General features: G+C 35.8%; 2 protein-coding genes across 3 annotated transcripts; one reads left to right on the plus strand and one right to left on the minus strand.

Moving 5' to 3' along the window:
* Window positions 1–8,307: 8,307 nt before the first annotated feature.
* Window positions 8,308–12,061, plus strand: LOC21384434 (proline-rich receptor-like protein kinase PERK15). The gene is given in 9 exon segments (XM_010095228.2): window positions 8,308–8,532; window positions 8,617–9,200; window positions 9,710–10,164; window positions 10,651–10,737; window positions 10,924–10,994; window positions 11,098–11,183; window positions 11,260–11,407; window positions 11,491–11,652; window positions 11,810–12,061. Coding segments are annotated over 9 exon segments (2,070 nt in total).
* A 492-nt stretch (window positions 12,062–12,553) lies between these two features.
* On the minus strand, window positions 12,554–15,554 carry LOC21384435 (PXMP2/4 family protein 2). Of its 2 annotated transcripts, XM_024163764.1 has the most exons (4): window positions 15,243–15,554; window positions 14,691–14,782; window positions 13,419–13,685; window positions 12,554–12,749 (listed from the first exon to the last, which is right to left on the minus strand). In XM_024163764.1, the coding sequence occupies exons 1-4, from the start codon at window positions 15,390–15,392 to the stop codon at window positions 12,737–12,739; spliced, it is 522 nt and encodes a 173-aa protein (XP_024019532.1). In that variant the 5' UTR covers window positions 15,393–15,554; the 3' UTR covers window positions 12,554–12,736. The 2 variants fall into 2 exon arrangements, with proteins under 2 accessions (XP_024019532.1, XP_010093531.1); XM_010095229.2 differs by lacking the exon at window positions 12,554–12,749 and having other exon boundaries at window positions 12,874–13,685.
* Window positions 15,555–15,577: the final 23 nt, after the last annotated feature.

Consider the following 15,577-nt stretch of genomic DNA (forward strand, 5'->3'; position numbering starts at 1 on the left):
GTGCGAGCTCTGTTACTGAACATTGTTAGAGAAATATTGCTACTTATGTGAAAATATATAATAGGGGCAATGAGATAAGGGATTTTTTTAAAAGTAAAATCGAAATTAATTGTAACGTCTTAGATTATAATTAGTCATTTAAAAAAAATTTTAAAAAAGTTTTTAGTAGTGAGAGTTAGTTGAACTTCTTTATTTTATTTCAAAAAACATGAAAATGATTTTTGGTAAATAAAACAAGAAAAGATTGTTACTATCATTATGAATTTTTTGGCCAATACAATTATGAATACATATTAAGTTCGTAAAAAATAATATAAATAGAATAGACTTGTCCTTCATATGCACATAGGTTGTAATAAACGGTGGAGACAGCCTTTCATTTTAAGTGGGACATGTCTAAATTTACGCAAATTTCCACTAAAATTGTAATCATCATCATGATCTATTGAAAAGGTAATCTGTGCCTACTTTAGGCGGGGAGAATATGGGAGGCTAGATTTGTTTTTGGAGCGTATTAAGGGTTTGTATAAATTTGGAAGATCAACTTATGATTTGTTGATTTCGGGCTATAGAAGAGCTAGCCTTTCTAATAAGGTGGATTTGGTGATGAATGATATGAAATTGGCTGGACTTTTATAGCATCATTAATTTATCTTTTGCTAAAGAAAAGGACTATAGATATTGATGTGCTTTAGATCTTCTTTGCACCCCAAGTCCTAACCAAGCTAAGGCAAGGCATGCCGGGAAGTGCTTGAAACAAGATCATTTCAGACAGAGTCTTGCAGCTTCGTATTGTGGAACATTTTGACAGAAAAGAGCAAACATGTGCAGGGTATAATTGTAGTTATTTCCTACAGGCTACAAGCGGCCACTGCCTTCAGGATTGGTTTTATTTTGTAGGACTCTATAGCAAAACACATGAGCAGAAGCCAAATGAAAAAAGAAAAAAAAAAAAGGCTGCTTTTTTTTTTTTTTTTCCTCACAGTAGAAACGTCTAAGTTCTGCTTTTGGCTCCCCGGATCGCAGTTAGTCTGCAAGAAGAGCCTGTAATCAAAACCGTAAAATTGTGGTTTTTTCAAATTTTCAGTAAATACATTTTCACAGCCAAAAAAAAAAAAGAAAAAGAAAAGAAAAGAAAGTGTCAATCTAATGTATTTGTTCCTTACGAGAAGATTTAAATATCATTTTCTTATCCTATTTAATCCTTTAGGAAAATACGGTTTCAAATACTTATCAAAAGTCTCAACTCTTTAAATTTTATTTTTAATTTTATATTTATAAATAAAATAGGAGTATAATAGTAATTAAATGTTAATATTCTTTTAATATCAGGAAGAGAGTTTCAAATTTCAAGAGAATATGAGAGTGCTAATCTCCTTACTTGATCTTAAATTTGAATAAGACCCATTAATGCTACTTCTATTTTATGATTAAAAAAAAAGAATAAATAAACATGAAATTAACTCTCATTTTTCATTCTAATTCCTCAATTCTTATAAATAAACATGCCACAGGTGAGGTGATGATCTTCTGATTAGTAGAATAAAAAATTTGGTCCAGTCGTCTTGTTGCACTGAATTAGTTAATGCCCACTTCCCCAACTCAGTGCCCTCACTAACCGGTGGTTTTCCTGTTAGCAGTTCCGGTAGAACTACCCCGAAGCTTTTGACGTTAGCTGCTGCCATTGTTATTCTCATTCTGTATGCATTCTAACTCTGCCAACCATTATTTTAGAAACAAGATTCAGCAACCACATAACAGAATTTGCAATTTAGGGTGGAGAGAGAGAGAAGAGAATGGGAGAGATAGGGTCGGTGAAGAAGAAGTGGTAGCAGTTCTCTCTCTTTTTTTTTTTTTTTTTGGTATCTGGTTACTGATGTTAACTTCCTTTAGTTGTTTGTTTTCTAATTATTTTGACTCGTAAAATGGTTTATGCAAAGTAGAAGTTACTCGTATCAAATGGATTGTACAAAAGTGACTGAGAAACTATTAAGTTGTTGGCAAAAGTGGTATACCACCTAATTACCTCAATTTTTTGTGTCGTCTCTTGTTTCACTAATCATTCCTTTATTAGTAAAGTGCCAATTTACTGAAAAGAGTACTAAAGGTTTTTTTTTGCTAGAACTTATTACACATTTGAACTTACTTTGAAAGCAAGTATTCTTTCTAAACTCGGCTAGCACCTTGTTATAAAAGGGAAACCAACGACTCAGAAAATAATAAGAAAGCCTTCAATAATGGCGAGAAAGAGAGGCTTCAATGAAGCCATGGAAGAAGGAGGAAGAAAAGCGAAGAACTACGTAACTTTCTCAAAGAGACGAAGGCCTTCGATTTGTGCTACTATTACGACGCCCAAATCGCCCTCGTCGTCCTCTCTCCGACTGGAAATCATTTTGCTTTCGGCCACTCTTCCGTCGACAACGTTCTCCGTCGTTATCTCGGCGGCTAAATGACGCCAATGGATGGTCGTTTCGTAGCCGAAGAACGGAGGCGCCAAACGGAACGACTGGAGCGGCTCAAACGCAGAATGAAGGAATTAGGGCAAAGCAGAGAGGTGAAGAAAGTGAAGGCGTGGATTGAGAGAGAGTGGGGGAGTTGTGGTGCGACATTGGAAGAGTTGGAGGTTTTGAAGGGGAAGTACTTGGCGCTTCTTGATAACGTCAGGAACAGATTGTCGTTTTCGGGCAAGGAAGAAAAAGTTGATGTTTGTCCTCTTGCTGCAGTGGTGCGTTCTTCAAACGACATGTCGTATTCGGTGGAAAAGTTGGGTACTGGTTGTGCTAATTTTGGTTTTACCACCATCCGAAAGAGTTTTGGTAAAGAAGAAAATTTTGATCTTACTGGTCGTTGCCCTCTTTCTTTGGTGAATTCACCAAACGACATGTCGGTTGAAAAGTTAGGGCGTCAGTTGTGCTTATATCGGTACTGATTCTGCTGATACTAGCATCAGAAGGAGATTTGGAGTTGGTTCTTCTACGTCGTTTTCTGGTAAAGAAGAAAGAGTTGATCTCTGAAATACGTGCATCAAACGACATGCCATATTCGGTGCAGAAGTTGGGTCATACTAGCATGGAGAAGATATTGGGAATTGGCTCTTCTTCGTCGTTTTTTGGTGCAACAACTGGTGGAATGGGACCATTCAACGATTACGTCAACTTTGACTGCGTTGGAATGGAAAATTACACTACTTTGTTCCCACAGATTGGTGGTGCTTATGTTTCTCCTCTTTCTTCGATGGACGACATGTAGTACTCAGTGGAAACTTTTGGTACCAGTTGTGATAATTCTTGTACTGATTACGTTGATTCTAGCATGAAAAGGAGTTTGGAAATTAGCTCTTCTTCGTTTTTTGGTGATGGGGTGGGTCCATTCAACGATTATGTTGACTTTGACTATGCTGGATTGGAAGGTTACACTTCTGTGCGTTTTTACTTCCATTCAAACACAGTATTAAATACTCTTTACAATACACCAAAAGCGTAAACTTCAGTTAAATTACAAATTTTAACCAGTAATCTAACAGGCTACCAAATGATAATTCAGTGAAGTCTTGTTGATGAAAACCAACCGTCAACGTAAAGTAACTTTGGAGAAGGAAAATGACAAACAACTCTTAAAGATCCTGAGTGAACAAAAATGCGACACCTAGCCTTTCCCTCTAAGAAACAGGGTTTTTTTTTTTTTTTGCCCAGGAAAAAAACGAAAAAAAAAACACTGGTGAACAAGTTGATACTCGTCTTTGTCATATTGGTCAACTGCTTGCAACAAAAGTCCAACTCTCTGAGATATATATATATATATATGTCAAAAAATTCCACTATAAGATTTTCAACATTTCTAGTTGTAAAAACCATATATTTGCTTGAGTTGGGGAAGTGGTGTAATTCATTGATGGGGAAGGGGGCAGTTACCCAGCTTCGTTGTCATCAACTGCAAACGTTATTTTTAATGTTTCTTGCAATGATTATTAAAATGGTGATTCTCCCATCAGATTACTGCCAATAACAAAGAATCAACCACTTGTGCGTGGTCCCAACTAAACCCCACTATTGATTCACTTTTTTTTTTTTTTTTGATATCATGAAGTGCGTAATAAAATAGTGGTGGTGGCATAGTTTATATGGGACATCTACAATGAAATGATATAGTAGTATTGATAGTCTCTTTGTGCTCCCATCACCCATGGCATGCTTCATGAATAGTGATGATGCCCATTGACCCATCTTTGGTCGGAAAGTGGTGTTCTTGGTCCTTCAAGTTAAGATGTGTTTAAGCAATGTCATCCTTCATTGTGTAGACGTTCTTGTTGGCGTCAATATTTAGGAGTTGAAGTGCGTGATAAAAAGTGGCTCGAGAAGGAAAAGTTACTAGGATTAAAAGGGACACTTTTGCGAAGACTGTCACTAAGCATCTTTATGTAGTGCCAAATTAAATTTGGTACAAAAGGTCACTCTTAAGTACGATGTTTAACTAAATTTGACAAGTTATACATGGTGTCCTCGTATTCACAATCTAATGGTCATATAATAATTTATTAGGATCACACGTGAAACGGAAATAAATCTAATTCATATTTTCGTCAATTAACATTTAAAAAATCTAAAGTCACATCAACTTAAGTCATATTTAACATGTTAATAAAATGATATAATTGAAATTTCATCACGAAAAATGAGAATCTGTTACTGAATAATAATAAAATAAAAAAAGTCCTAGGTCGTCATTTTCCAATTCTCTAGACTTCACTTGGTGTTCATAACGAATAATATAGGCTTTTATTAAATATATAGTAGCCTTCATAGAGAGGAAAAAAAAAAAAAAACTTTGGGCCTGTTTGTTACCGTTTTTATTTTCATTTTTCACGTTTTTTGAAATAAAAAATTAAAAACATAAATGAAAAACGCGTTTGGCGAAGTTTGTGTTAGAAAACAAAAACAAAAACGTTTTTGTCTTTTTGTGAAAAACTGAAAACGAAAAAAATACGTTTTCATTTTCACGTTTTCGTTTTCTGAAAACGGATTTCAGTTTTTTTTTTTCTTCTCTCTCTTGCCGTCTCCGACTGCGCCCCCCTCCCCCACTCATCTCCGTTGATTGATGAGGTAGTAAGGAAATGGGTTTTCAGTTTATTTAATATATTATTATTTAAAAATTAAACTACTAAATACAATTTTAGTTTTTTTAAAATTGAAAACAATCTCAAAATAAAACTACCAAACGTATTTTCAGAAATTATTCCAAAATGAAAATAAAAACGTTTTTATTTTTATTTTCATACAAAAAGTAAAAACGTTTTAGAATCAATTCCAAACGCACCATTTGTGATCTATGCTTGACTGTCTCTTACCTAACAATAGTATCGTTTTTAAAACTAATTATTAGCACAAACAGTGTGCTCCACTATTTTGGATTAGACGATGTTTTCTCATCTAATTTTTCGTTACCAAAAAAGACATTGATTCTCATACTTAAAACGTTGACTTTTTGGTCCGCAACCTTCGCCTGGAGTCTGAACCTGCCGATAAGTCAATAGTACCGTTTACTTTACCGATTTAAATTTAAAATTTAAATTTTGTTATAGTAAAAAATTTTTAAAAACAATCACATTTAATTTTTTTATTATAGTAAAAAATTCTCACATAAAATTACATATCAACTTGAATTATAAACTCAAATCAGTGAACTAAAGGGGTTATAATTTCCTTCCTACCCAGCTCATTAGTGCAGATAATTACCTTGTTAAACTAATGAGAAATAGATAAGACCCATTATCTAATTCCCGCTTAAAATACTAGGAAGTAAGGAACAGTGGTAGGCAGTGAAGTCCAACAGTGGGACCCACTGTCAAATGACAATGACCTGGAATCCCAATATCAACGACAAGCCCCAGTGACCCCCGTTGCTCTGCCACATCACTTGATCACTTTTCCAGTTTTCCCACCCCGTGACTATATCCTAGTTTTCGTGTTTATTTTGTCCCGATAATATACTAGAATGACTATTCAACAAAATAAAATTAATAAAATGATTTTTTTTATTTTTTATTATAAAAAAAGACTATCTAATTATTTTTTATAAAAAGTGATCATTTTATAAATATAAATTTTTAAAAAGTTATTTTACTAATAAAATTTTTTTATTGAGTTATTTTTATAAAGCCCTCGTCTTTGGTGGGGTGTTTTTATTAAGACTGATAATATAAGTCATGATATGATAATATGATTTAAAAAATGATATAAATTTCATGGATTAAGGTTAGAAAAAAAGATGTTCGAGTCAGAATTGAGTGTACTTGAAATTGACACTAAAAATACAGGTTAATTTCATGTTGGACCCGCTTAACCCGAACACGACATGAAACTCGTACAAAATTAAAAAATACATATATCTTTCATTACATATTTTTGATTTTATTATAAACTTGTGATATCATGATAGTTATACTCAAAATCTTAAACTATTATTAGATAATTTTAATGGATGTTATTGTATTTTAGTGTGTTATGAATTTTAAGTTATTTCTAATATGTCAAAAACTAAATAAAAGTAAACAATTTTTGAGTTAATTTCGGGTTCACGGGTCAATTTTGTGTCACGTGTCATTTTTGTATCATGTCGTGTTAACCCATAAAGTGGTCGTGTCATGTTCGTGTTGCGGTTTTTAAAAAATTTTGTGTCATAGGTCGTGTTCAGGTTAACTATAAATTAAAAAAAATGATCAAAACACGACACGTAATACGAATTGTCACCCCTAACTTTTATAGTGGATAAAGTTATTTTGCTATATTAATATAAATTTTTTTATTAATAAATTGATTTTTTAACCGATTAATTTGAAATAGAAATATTTTGGGTATCATTTATTTTACCGATTCAAATTTTCAATTTTAAGTTTATACAATTAAAAGTTCTACAAAAATATCACATCTAACTTTTTCTGTTACAGTTAAAAGCTCTCAAAAAATGTCACATCTCAGCTCAAATTGAAAATTTAAATATGCAAAATGAATGAGGCTTATATTACATATCGTAAATTTTTAATATAGACATTTATAGATCTGACTGTTAAAAAAATAATCTAATGATTGAAAGTAATAATTCTTTTCAGATAATAAGGCCCTATTTATTTTACCAATTTAAATTTAAATTTTAAATTTTACTATAATAAAAAACTTTTATAAATAATCACATTTAAATTTTTACTACAATAAAAAGTTCTCACTAACTATGCACGTTCTACCGTAAATGTTGTTTTTGTTTTTGCCTTTTTTTTTTGGGTGAAAAGAAATCTCAAGGATTTGCTCATTGCGCCAAGAGTAAGCTACTCTTTCAACTTCTAATATTGATAAAGTGTAATAAATAGTCGTACGCTGCCCCCAAAGTGATGGAAGTTAAATTTGGACCGAGGCATCTTGCCCATATTTTGTGAGTTTGTTTTAAAGAACAATCTTAAATTCTGAATAATGATCAGAAAATAATGATTTTTTTTATTAAATCTAATATTATTAATTGATTTTAGACTTTAATTCACTAACAGTGACGAAGTCAGATAAATTAGTTAGAAGATTGGGGCCTAATTGAGCTTAGGTTGGGGTGTATTTGATCTAATAAGTTGTGATTAATAAAGAAATATAGAATTTTAAGAGGTAAAATACAAATTTTATATACAAAATTAAAAGAAAAAAAATAATAGGTGGGACGAACCCTCATCCATAGGTGGCTCCGCCGTGCTCTCTAATATAGTGGTGAATTCATAAAATAAGCTGTCACAACAAACAATGCATGTAAAATTTACCAATTCAATCAAAGTTTTGTTCTTAAAAGCCCAAAAAAATAAAAAAAATAAAAAAATAAAACCTAATTCATCGTCCTCGAGATGTTTAGTAATAATCCAATCAAAATTGTTAAGCTAATTATTCACACAGTTAAGACTGACTTATGACGAGTGACGCTGGGTTAGTTAAAGCTCAAGTGACAATAATAGCCACAACCAAAAATTGGTTCACGGGCAAGTCAAGATTTAAGTATTGGTTTAATTCACTCATTCAAAATTTTAAGTATTGGTTTAATTCACTAATTCAAAATTTTAATTTAATTTGAGATATGATTTTAACTCCAGATTTTAGCTGCTCATATACTACTGCTCTACTACTCTACGATAGTTTGCAATATTCCGCTCAGCTAGTAAAACGTGACAACTTATGTGGCAATTGAAGATCTTTCTTCAACATCTGAAACTTAACTACCAAAAGTTTTTCAATTGCTTCACCACATTTTTGTTATTATTTCCAAAAGCCAACCAAAACAATTATGTCTTCGCCTTCGCCTTCGCCTTCGCCGGATAATCTCTCTCCGGCCACATCTCAACCACTTCCACAGTCACCATCTTTTCCTCCGCCGCAAATTACACCGCCGTTCCCTTCTCCATTACCACCACCTCCGCCCGCCCCTGCCGCACCTCCGCCGTCGATTCCTCCGGCTATATCTCCAGCCGCCGATGACCCGCGCGATCCGGTTATCTCGCCTCCGCCACCAGTAATAACATTGTCTCCTCCCTCATATTCTACTCCTCCGGCGCCGGCGCCCGCAGATACGTCTCAGCCGGAACCGCCTGTGTAGCCGCCTTTGCATTTCGTAGCTTCACCGCCGCCTCCTTCGGAAACAACGATTCCATTACCACCGGCGCCAAAATCTCTTCCGCCGCCTCCTTCGGAAACAACGACTCCATTGCCACCGGCGCCAAAATCTCTTCCGCTGCCGCCTCCAGAACCTTCGTCACCTCCGACCGCTACTCCGCCGCCTCAGGCACAGGGAATTCCAAAATCACCACCTCCTTCAACCACATCAATTACTCCGTCACCGCCGCCAGTACGGGAGAATATTCCGTCGCCATTACCTGACAGCTCCCCAATTACATCGCCGCCGACACAGGACTCTCCAAAGACGCCTCCGTCGTCATCCTCTTCACCGCCGTTACCGTCACTGCCGTCTTCACCGGCGAACGGAAGTTGGCCGGCGGCAGTGCAGATACAAAAGCCGCGAGCAAATGTAAAGTTCTCGCCGGGCTTTATAGTTGGATTCGCCGTCGTCGCGTTTGTTGTTGTCGCCGTTCTTCTTCTCGTTGTTGCATGCGTTTCGCAAACAACGTCGTCGGAGAAGGAGCCTTTCTTGGCTTCCCAAAGCAACCATCTTAGGCCCAATTGGTGAGACTTTAGTGCCACTTGTATATTCAGCTTACTATTCGTCAACTCTCATTTTCCATTTTTTTCCATTTTTTTCCCCTAATGGCATGTATTTTCTTGGCATATCTTCCCACCAATTGTCATTTTTCGGCATATCTTCCCACCAATTGTCATTTTTCTTTTCTAAATGGAATATGTGATCCATTTCCTTTGGAAAAATCTCATGGTGCCACTATCCTTTTACTGATCCATCACAAAACTACACTAGAATTAGTTCATGAATACTTCTTTAAATCTTACTATGTTTAGAATTGGTTCATGACACGGAGAATTCCATGATAGGGTATGAAAAATATGTTACCGCTATATTATCATAAAATCTTTATGACCCTTTAACGAAATTTAATGAAAAATTATGTCATCCTAATAGGGTATTTGAAATCTCCAATGTCCTAAAAATACATACATTGTATACATACAGTTTCACTAATACAATATTGTGCATGGTTTCAATTGGCATTGTTAGATAGCTTCACTGCCTCTACTCTACCACAACCAAATTCATATCTCCAATCAGCAGCTCCAATCAAAAGCAATGCGGCTACTACTACCGCTGCTTCTTCAATGATCAATTCCGGGCCAAACATTCCAAGCCCCCCTGAATCCAACTTCTCAAGTCATGGCATTTTCACATATGACCAATTAGTAGTAGCCACAAACGGCTTCTCGGAATCCAACCTTATTGGAGAGGGCGGGTTTGGATACGTCTACAAAGGAGTCCTTCTGAGCGGGAAGGAAGTGGCGGTGAAACAATTGATGACAGGAAGCCGGCAGGGGGAGAGAGAATTCCAGGCGGAGGTTGACATAATCAGCAGGATTCATCACAAGCATTTGGTTTCCTTGGTTGGCTACTGCATTACTGGGGCAGAGAGACTCCTTATTTACGAGTTTGTTCCCAACAACACCTTGGAATTCCACCTACATGGTAAGCTAGTCTCTATTATGTGATCATGTTGTGAATAATCACTTTTCTTAATTATTTGCTCGTCATTTTTGTTGTAAAATTTATACTTTGGCTGGCGTGCAAAAGGTTGTTATTAGAGACTTAAAATTGATGACAATTGTTGTTTCTGAATTCATTGTGTGTGGTTGAATTGTATATACATAAATACACATACATTCTGTATACGGAGCTGTTAGTCCCTCCCATGAACTTCATTTTTATTATTTCTTTTTTGTGGCCACTAAAACTCGATTTTTCATACTCGCCCTAGTTGAACTTTACACTTTCTGATATATCTAAATTTCATAGTTCTTGAAAATTGTTGTAATACAACTTTCTATATTTGTCATGTTATTATTTTTCAAAAAAAAAAAAAAATCCTCCAATTGAAATAGAAGCCTGGTTCCTCTACAATCTGTATTTTCATATTAAAATAGGTATAGAAATATTGACACAAATTGGTCTCAGGGAAACATGAAGATGCTATGGAGTGGGCGACCAGACTGAAAATTGCTATTGGGTCAGCTAAAGGACTAGCATATCTTCATGAAGATTGTAATCTCTCTCTCTCTCTCAACTTCATTTGAGTGTATTTCCTCTTGGCAGTACTGCATCCTATATTTTCCCTTTGCTATTGCTTACCATCTTCCTAATGCAACATAATTTCTAAGAACATATTTTGGCTGAGAAAGATCAATACTAGGATTCCATTTTAAGTACCGTTTGAATCCTGCATTACAGGCAATCCAAAGATCATTCATCGCGATATCAAGGCTTCCAACATTCTTCTTGATTTTAGGTTTGAAGCGAAGGTATATTCATTCTGCACAACATTTTGTTATCGGTTAGAGATCTGCAAATTCTTTCATATATTATTTGATCAAATTGGTTTTCTGTGTCAAAACTTCTCATCAGGTTTCTGATTTTGGACTGGCAAAATCCTTTTCTGACACCAATACTCATATTTCTCACATTTCGACTCGAGTAGTAGGAACCTTTGGGTAAGACTTTCTTTCTTTTTTCTTTCACATTAGCCCATCAATTAAGTCCCGTATTCAAAATCATCAATGTGCACAGGTACTTAGCTCCAGAATATGCATCAAGTGGTAAAGTAACAGAGAAATCAGATGTGTATTCTTACGGTGTCATGCTTTTGGAGCTCATAACTGGGCGCCCACCCATCAGTTCAATTGACCCCACAAGGAGTCAGGGCCTTGTTGAGTGGGTCAGTAAAATCAAACGCTTTTTTTTTTCCCGTCAACTTTTTGACAATAATATTGCTGTTCAATTTATGTTCTGTTGCAACAGGCTAGGCCTTTCCTCGCACAAGCTCTTGGAGGTGGCTGTTTGGACGCTCTCGTTGATCCACGGCTGCAGAGAAACTACAACACCGTTGAGATGTCTAGAATGGTTGCTTGTGCTGCCGCTTGTGTGCGCCATTCGGCATGGCTTAGACCAAGAATGATTCAGGTAAATTTCTTTACACCAAATAGAATAAACAAGATGGTGCTCTAGTGTTAATACTTCACTTACCTAGACACGTTTACCATGCTGCATACACTTGGCTAGCAAAAGTCTGCACACACACCTAGCTAAAAATCTTAAGAATTTGTTGCGAATCGAGCAGATAGTCCATGCTTTAGAAGGGCACGCCTCTCTGATGAATCTTTGCGAAGGAATCGTGCCGGGAAGCAGCATATCCTACAGTTCCCCAAGTTCTAGTTACAACGCCGACCAATACAAAAATGACTTGAACAAATTCCATATCACAATTGCAGATCAAGAGTATGGCAATACTATGTACAGTGGAAGCACCAGTGAGTAGGGCCTTAACCCTTGTGTCTCCAGTAGTGAGGCACATCAAACACTGAGGAACTGATTGCAGAAGCCAACAAATAGAGCAGCAAAGTTCATACTTCTAAAATCTAGAATATCCTAGAAACTGTTGAAGTTTTCTCACTGATGCTCTGTTTTATTATTATCGTTATATTATTTATTTATTTTTTAATTTGACATTGTTGGGGAGCAAACTGATCTGTATTGCTTTTTTTTTTTTTTTTTTTTTTTTTTTTTTTGTTCAAAAAGTATGGGGGGGCTTCTTTTCTTTTTACCTTACAGAATTAAATTTTGGTAAATAATGTTTCAATAGTTCTGCCTTGCTTGATTTTATATTCTTCTTTGTTAAATGCACAATGCTTGGAATTTCAAGTGGTTGTAACAAAAAATGAGGAAAGCTAGTTGTAACAATTTGCAAAAGAAAAATGCTTGGTAGCACCACTAGTGCTAAATAGATGGTTGTTTGCAAAAGAAAAATATTTGAGAGCACCACCGTTACTAAGCATCATCACTAATAGAAGACAAGTCATATATGTGCACCCTATACTACCAGACTCATCTTTTATTAATTGGTGGTGAACATCATCAGTACTCTGTAGCATTCTCCTTGCAAAACGTGGGACAAGTTTTAGAAGCTCAGAAAAGGTGGCTTTTCCCTTCACTGTCTCTAACAGAAGAGCAAGTTGCCTTTTCTGACAGCCTCTGAGCCACCAAAATGCTATTTGAGCCTTCTATTTGTTCCAAAGGGAATACAAACAAATGTCAGAGAACGAGTTATATAGCAATCTCTATGCTATCTACAAAGGGAAAGAATCAGCCATTTCAACACAAAAGAGCCGTTATTTCGACTAGCAATCTTCAAATCAACAGAAAACAGGATTACATCAATGTCATTATAAACTGCCTTTCCAGTGTGCTAATAAGTGAGTATCTACAAAGGAGTATGAGAAAGAAAAAAAATGATCATGCTTGATCCATTGGAAAAACCAATCACTAAGCCAAAATCAACATCTTATGTGAAATTGTAATGAGAACACAACTGCTGTCAACTTCCTAGTTCCCAAAGTAAAAACCGGATAGAGCACCAAAGCAATTTCTTCAGTTCCAAAACTCAACTTCAAAAATCTAAGTTGATACACTTAGGACTTGACTTTGAACTTTTTCTTTTTGTTTCTGTTTCCATTTATTTTGACTTCTCTTTCCACTATAACCAGCTTGGAAATAGTGAGAAGGTAACAGTAGTTGAAGAACTCTGTCATCTATCTTGACCTTCTTTTTCTTCCTTCAAATGAAGAATAGATTTCACCCATTGCTTCCACGGGGCATCTTGTTGTTGCTCAAGCCATGACAAGAAACAGCTATCTAGTAAGCAGAAGAAGTTGACATAGAGGAGTTGATACCTGACAGGTATATATCGGAAATTCACAATCTGAACGACTGGCCATACACCTCCTTCCAGAATCAAGGCAGGGAGGAAGTCCCTTTTCACATCTTCCTTGATTTGAGGCACACTCTTCCCAGCAGAAAACCCCATATAAGTGAAGAACACGAGTAAATCCAGTGGCCCGAAAATAATCCCATCAATAGCGACTTTATTGGCAACAAACCAAAATGAATTTGCTTGTAATCGACGCCGCACCCTTATGAAACGGTCCAAACCTTCGTACCTATGAGAGAAAAAGGAGAGTAAAGATGCATAACTACGCAAATGGATTAAATTAAGGAGGGTCAAACACCTTCATCAATGATATATTAGTGTAAAAACGCCCCTCATCTCATCTTTCAATTTCTAGAAATGAACATTCTACAATGAAAATAAGAGCATCGATCTAATCTCCATAACTTACAAGTTGCATTAATAAATGTACAAATTCTGATATCAAGAACGAGGTTATCATGAAAAAACACTGAGAAAATGAAGCTACTGGCAGGGAGCTTCACATGTGAACATATTTACCGCACGAGACAAAGTTCAGTTTATAGATTTTTATGTGTCATAAAGAAAAGCAGCAAACACTTGTTCAAAGAATTGACGCATGGAATCAAATGTTGACTGCATCGAATAAAAACACATACATTTATGCCATACGTACAAAGGGTCATGCATTATAGCGATTGACTATCAAACTTCCTCCATACAAAACCAAAAAGGCAAGCACGAAAAAGTTCCCCTCATTGTTAGTATCAAGCTCAATTCACAATCTAGAGGTAGGAAGCCCAAGGTAGCCCGCAGATGAAAAGTTCAGAAATAAACTTTCAAAATTTGTATTCAACAAGCACCTTTACCAATTCATAATAGATTGTAACAGAAAAAGAAAAGGAACCAAAAAATTGAGTTAAATGTACAATAATTGAACGATTGAAGCTTTTCTACTTGGAATTGTCTTTGGTCCAAGCCCCTGCAATAGCATCGCCTTTGATAGAGTTATTACACGGAAGTGCAAGAGTGAATGATTCGGGCATCCATGGAGAGAATAGACCGTTTGCGTTTCAGAAACTTGTTTAATTTAGAGGTTTCAGAACAAACCTAAAACTTTATTTTTACGAATTAGAACTGCATTCATATTTTAGGACGTAAACAAAAATGGAGAAAGGGAAACACTCCACTCCTTCTCTTTCCATTGATGAAATGTAAAAATGCAACTAGCAAGCAAGAAAGGATGACAGCTCACCAGAAGTGACCAACTGGCCCAACAAATCCAAACCCAAACAAGCTGGTTGTAGCTACTCGTTTCCAGTTGATCTTAAATTCTTCGTTTTCATCCTGAAGTATAAACAGATAACTGTCACTCTTAACAAAGAGGATGGTAAAGCTTGTCGTATAAAAATAATTGGTTTGTCGAAACTCAAAACTCCCATGTTTATATACTAAAGCTTATATGAGCTTGAAATCTAAACAAATAAGCTTTGCTTGTCAATGAGAGATAGAAAGATTGATAAAAAGAACAATACAATAATACTCAAATTCTTCTTTTCCTTTTAATATCCTTTCATCTCCAAAATTAGCTCTAAAACTTTCAAGAAACTCCAAACATCCACTACTCTTGAGAGAGCAAATGCAAATGCCGTACATGCCCAAAAGAAAAACCAAGAAACTAGTGAAAAAGAAACAACAAAGACCGATACCCATTTCTCCAAAATAGTTGAGAATCACCAAAACGACGATATTATTCCTCAAGAACTTGTCCGTACATTAAAAAGGGAAAATGGGGTAGATTCTTTACCTGAATCCGACGTTGTCTGATGGCGGTGGTGTGCGTGATGGTCTGAGCAGCTATATCACCGAAACCCCATATCAGAGCTGAGCTGATCATCTGTGTCTTCACCGGATGAGTGGCCAAGGAGTTTTGGTACCATTTCCACAATCTCAACATGTATATCAGAGAGAGAGAGAGAGAGAGAGAGAGATTCTAGAGAGAGAAAGGGAATATAGAGGCTCAAGAGAGAGATTGATGCGATTGTGATTAATGGGTTTTCGACTCTAGTTCGTAAGCCCCATTTTTCATATTTTAGGAGGGTTGAAATTGAATATTCGATTGCGGGTGGTCTTTGAAAGAAG

Source organism: Morus notabilis, unplaced genomic scaffold, assembly GCF_000414095.1.
Source record: "Morus notabilis unplaced genomic scaffold, ASM41409v2 Scaffold2379, whole genome shotgun sequence".
Lineage (NCBI taxonomy): Eukaryota > Viridiplantae > Streptophyta > Magnoliopsida > Rosales > Moraceae > Morus > Morus notabilis.

Bases quoted from the DNA above. Each gene is read 5' to 3' on its own strand.
- LOC21384435 (XM_010095229.2), bottom strand. From the start codon at position 15,392: ATGTTGAGATTGTGGAAATGGTACCAAAACTCCTTGGCCACTCATCCG. The intron at 14,783-15,242 runs GTAAAGAATCTA...TTTATACTTCAG, and splicing joins TCAGACAACGTCGGATTCAG to GATGAAAACGAAGAATTTAA. The intron at 13,686-14,690 runs GTGAGCTGTCAT...TTTCTCTCATAG, and splicing joins GGGCCAGTTGGTCACTTCTG to GTACGAAGGTTTGGACCGTT.